The sequence below is a fragment of the Elephantulus edwardii genome, unplaced genomic scaffold (assembly GCF_000299155.1).
Source record: "Elephantulus edwardii isolate Elephantulus edwardi_28Jun2011 unplaced genomic scaffold, EleEdw1.0 scaffold00009, whole genome shotgun sequence".
Taxonomy (NCBI): Eukaryota; Metazoa; Chordata; class Mammalia; order Macroscelidea; family Macroscelididae; genus Elephantulus; species Elephantulus edwardii.
Window position 1 is genome coordinate 6236840 of NW_006399759.1, and position 4538 is coordinate 6241377.

General features: G+C 52.4%; 1 protein-coding gene across 1 annotated transcript; it reads left to right on the forward strand.

The window, feature by feature from the left end:
- Window positions 1–1222: 1222 nt before the first annotated feature.
- Window positions 1223–4289, forward strand: CGREF1 (cell growth regulator with EF-hand domain 1). Its single transcript, XM_006880700.1, has 5 exons — window positions 1223–1305; window positions 3179–3244; window positions 3320–3390; window positions 3486–3610; window positions 3798–4289. The coding sequence occupies exons 1-5, from the start codon at window positions 1223–1225 to the stop codon at window positions 4287–4289; spliced, it is 837 nt and encodes a 278-aa protein (XP_006880762.1).
- Window positions 4290–4538: the final 249 nt, after the last annotated feature.

A 4538-nucleotide genomic window follows, 5' to 3' on the forward strand; every position in this document is an offset into this window, starting at 1 on the left:
TGGCCCATAATTCTGGTCTATCTTCCCACTAGCGAGAAGCTTACCTGGTCTATTCTTCATCTCTTGGGAAACTGATCTATATTTCTGTATTTCTGAACCTTACTAGGGCTATCAAACTCTCATATCATAGGAGGAAATTGTCTATCTTTGACTTTGGCTACAAAAGTCAAACCAAGCCTGTTGTTATAGAGTGCAGTTCATGCATAAGAGCAGAGGGTTCTGCCCTCTAGAGCTCTCTGGACTGTAATCTTTAGAGAAGCAGATTGACAGATCCTTCTCCTGTAGTCCCTCTCACTAGGTAGATTCAAATCACCAGTTTTTATGTTAGTGTTGTTAAGTCAGACCAGACTTATAGCTAATATTTCAGCTGATTTTCAGAGGCTGCAAATTGCACAGGAGGAGACTGCCCATCTTTCTTCTGCAGAGCAGCTAGTGGATTTGAACCACCCACCTTTGGGTTGGCAGCGCAACTCCTTACCCACTAGGCCACAAGTCCTCCCAAACCACTTGTGCAGGATCAAGTGATTGGTTTTGCAATTGGCCCTATACAATATATGCTTGAGAAGAAGCTTTTTCCTCGCCTTTATAGTGGGTTGTTATTCTCTAAGTCACATTTTATAAATAACAGTTCCTAGGGGCCATTGTTGGACTGATGCCGATTTGTTTTGTTTTCAGTATATACTTAAGTTCAAATCTATTTTGAGGAGCCTGAGCCTCCCTCTAAAGTAACAATCTGTTTCCCTCTATCTTTCTATTTAAATCTTAGCGCCTTTAAAAAAAAACAAACACCTCCCTGTGTCTTTGAATCTAGCCTTTCTCTAAATAGATTCTCTGAGCTGATTTCCTATAAAATGAGTGGACTAAACAAAGTTCATACATTTATTTAACCTACACTCTCATAGCACCTCAGGGGCTACTGGAGAGTGCTGGAGATGAGGCTGTGGGGACGCCATGGCTTTATCTGCTTTACATACTGGATGTGGAGTGAGATGTATTTTGAATGGAATCTCAGAACTGAAACACCATGTGGAGCCCACCAGCCCGAGTGATCTCTGGTGTTGGTGGCTAACTCTTCCTTTAAACACCAGTCCTGTTTCCTGAGCTATAGGGAGAGAGAAGGGTTCCTTACCAACACTACTGATCCCCCATTCTTGTGGCAGGTACCTCTTTCCCAGCCAACCCCCTAACTCTGTTCCTGGTTCCATTTCTTGTTCCAGGAAGGATGCCACCAGTGATGAGAGTGTTGGCGCTGTTCCCGCTGCTGCTGTCCCTGGGCCAGGCTGCTCCCAAGGAAGGAGCCACGAGGTAGTGGATGGCGAGGGCCGGTGGTACTATGGGTAGAGTTGTTGTTGTTGTTGTTGCTAGATGCCGTCGAGTATAGCTCACAGTGACTCTGCAAACGCGCATCTGAACCCTGTCCTGTCCTGCGCTACCCTCTTCATCTCTGATACACTCGAGTCTCCAGAAAACCCGAGGGTGGTCCAGGCCCCTCTGGGAGACACATCGCTGATCCCTGTAGCCCGCCCATCTCACCCTCTTGCCTTGTGCCTGTCAGAGTGCCCTACACAAAGTAGGCACACAATGCACCTTTGTGGGACTTATTTGGAAGCAAGGAACTCATCTCCAATGAAGCTCAGCAAACCAGAAAGAAGCCATAGGCCAATTCTGACCCAATGGTACATAATAACAATAGCACACCAGCAGAGAGAGCTCTGGCGTCCCAGTGAGGAAGGAGTCGTATTGTCAACCCATAGACAGGGAGTTTGAGCCCACCAGCTGCTTCTGGAGAAGATGGGCAATATTCTCCCGTGGATTTGCTGCCTATAAAAACCCTGTAGGGGCAAACACATTCAGTCCCAGACTTCCCTCCCCCACCTCACAAGTGCCCAAACAAAAGACTCATCCTGGTCCCTGGCATCCAGCAATTCCCTGGAGACTACTGTCTTGGGTCGCCGACCAGTGTCTGCTTGGTGTAACCTGGTTTGGCCTCTAAACAGGTTTTGGGTGTTTTGCTGTTGTTGTTGTGTATGGTTGAGTTGGATCCTATCTGCACAGGAGATTGCCCCTCCGTCTCCAGCCTAGCTAGTGGATTCGAACCGTGTGCCTTTGGGATTGCAGCACAGCTTCTTAGCACTAGGCCACCGGAGCAGCCCTTGAACAATTTTGTTGTTGTTCCTTTGGAGTGCATTTTTTGAGAATTTACCACCTATGAAAACCTGTTGGAGGGTCAGCTATGAATCTGTTCACAGCACTTAACAATAACAAGCACAATTAGGGAGCTCCGGGAGCATAGTGCACAGAGAGACGCCCTGCTAACCTCAGCTCACTCTGGGTTCACATCCGTCAGCTGCTCCGCTGGAGAAAGGCGGGCAGATTTCCTCCCATGTGATTTATAGCCTCTGAAACTCAACAGAAGGTCAACTTTGAGTTGGTTCCAACGTGGCGACAAGGCGTGAGTGAGCATGAGGTGTTTTGAGCACCTCTTTCCAGGTTCTGGCTGCTGATTGTTTGCCGTGAGCCATGCTGGGTAGTAGAGACAGGGCTGGCAGCAGTGACAGAAGTTACTGGAACCACCCCAGGTAACCCACTGGGGTAGCAGGTCTGGGGAAATAGGTAGTTCTGGGAGCAGCATATAGACCCTGAGCAGGTTAAAGCCCCAAAACCCAAAAAGCCCAAAACCCAAAAGATATACCCTCTGCTTTGATTGGGGTGGAGGGTGGGGAGATATACCAATGTTTTATCATGGGACAAATTGGCTTTTGTATAAAACTGGGCATGTCACCCACTCAGGCCCAGACCTGCCTCCCGCCCCCCAGTGCCCACGCAGAAGAGCCGCCGTGGTGCCTGGTGATCTCTGGCTCCCCGGCGACTGCTTCCTTGGGTCTCCAGCTCACGCTCTGCTCAGTGTGGCCTCATTTGACCGCTCTCTAAGCAGATTTTTAAGTTTTCACCGAAAACCAAAACCAGACAGCTACAAAAGCAGTCTGAGAGAGTGAGGATCTACTCTACTTCTCAGGCGACCAGAAGGGCCTCCTCCTCACCAGGCTGTGGGGTATTCTGAGGAGCAAGTCCCTTTGGCTTTGTGGAGAGGACCCCAGCTGCTGCAGGTTTGGGGGGTGGAGGCCCTGCCAGGAGGAGGCTGTTTGCAAGGCTGGTCCTTCTTCCCTCCCGCCTCCAGGCACAAGATTGAAGAGCTGCAGCAACCCCTGCCCAACCCCTTCATGCCAGGCGAGGAGCAGCTCCGGTGAGTGGGCTGGGCTGGGGGTCTGGGACTGGGTGGGGGCCTGAGGCTGGGGCTGATCTGCCCATTTTCTAACAGCCTTCTGCAGCGCTACCTGAAAGGACTAGAGAGGATGGAGGAGGCTCCAGAACACATGGACCGGGAACAGGGTGAGAAGCTGGGCTTGGGGGACGGGTGTCGGCCTGTAGACCCCGCCTTCTCCGCATCCCTTGCTGCCTCTTCTGACCCAGCTTCTCCTCCTCAGTTCTCCTCTACGTCTTTGCCCTGCACGACTACGATCAGAGTGGCCAGCTGGATGGCCTGGAGCTGCTGTCCATGCTGACGGCAGCACTGGCCCCAGAAGCTGCTGACTCTCCTCCCACCAACCCGGTAAGCAGGCATAGGGCCTTCTCCCACAGTGGAGACCTGCGCCTTGGGGCTTTGGCTTTTCTCCCCATGGCTTTTGTAGTGAGCCCTCGGTCAGAGGAGGGGGAAGGCTGCACAGCAGGAATGCAGGGGTACAGGGCAGGGCCTCCTGGGAAACAGCCCAGGCCACTGTGCACATCTGCACCTGCAGGTGATCCTGGTGGTGGACAAGGTGCTCGAAACCCAAGACGTGAACGGGGATGGACTCCTGACTCCCGCAGAGCTCATCAACTTGCCAGGAGAGGCCCCTAAGGTGCCCCCTGCCCCAGCTCTCCAGGACACACATGCTAGTCCAAGGCAGGCCCCATTAGCTAACAGCCCAGATGAACAAGAAAGGCCAGGAGCTCTGAGTCTCAGCGAAACTGGGGAACTAGGAGAGGCCACAGTGGAGTCTTTGGAGCCTGTACAGGAGGTGGGGGAACCCGCAATGGCTGAAGCAGAAGCCCTGGGCCCTGGAGAGGAGGCTGGAGGACAGGTTGAGGTGGAAGAAGTCCCAGGACCTGGAGAGGAGGACAGGGGACAAGTGGAGGCCAAAGACACCGTGGAGGAAGCAGAAGTCCTTCCAGGAGGATCTGTGCAGTCTCAGGACACCGCCCAGACGTTAGAGGCCCACGCGGTCCAGCTGGAGAACGACGAGATATAAACCGTGATGTGTTCTCTTAGATGTCTCAATGCCAGGACAAGGGCCCAAAGGGCAGAGTGCTTGGGTAAGGGCCACCCAGGTATCCCATGCCTGGCTCCGGCAGGGTAGTAGGTCTTTCTGTGCAGCTCAGGGAGACCCCAAGTTGGGGAATGGCTTTTAGGACCCAGACAACCAATAAAGACCTGAATGAACTTATCTGCCTGGGCCATCTATCAACCAGCCCATCTGGTGCAGACCCCAACAGGGACA

Coding starts and splice junctions, on each gene's coding strand:
- CGREF1 (XM_006880700.1), top strand. CDS start 1,223: ATGCCACCAGTGATGAGAGTGTTGGCGCTGTTCCCGCTGCTGCTGTCC. Junction 1,306..3,178: donor CCCAAGGAAGGAGCCACGAG/GTAGTGGATGGC, acceptor TCCCGCCTCCAG/GCACAAGATTGAAGAGCTGC. Junction 3,391..3,485: donor ACACATGGACCGGGAACAGG/GTGAGAAGCTGG, acceptor TCTCCTCCTCAG/TTCTCCTCTACGTCTTTGCC.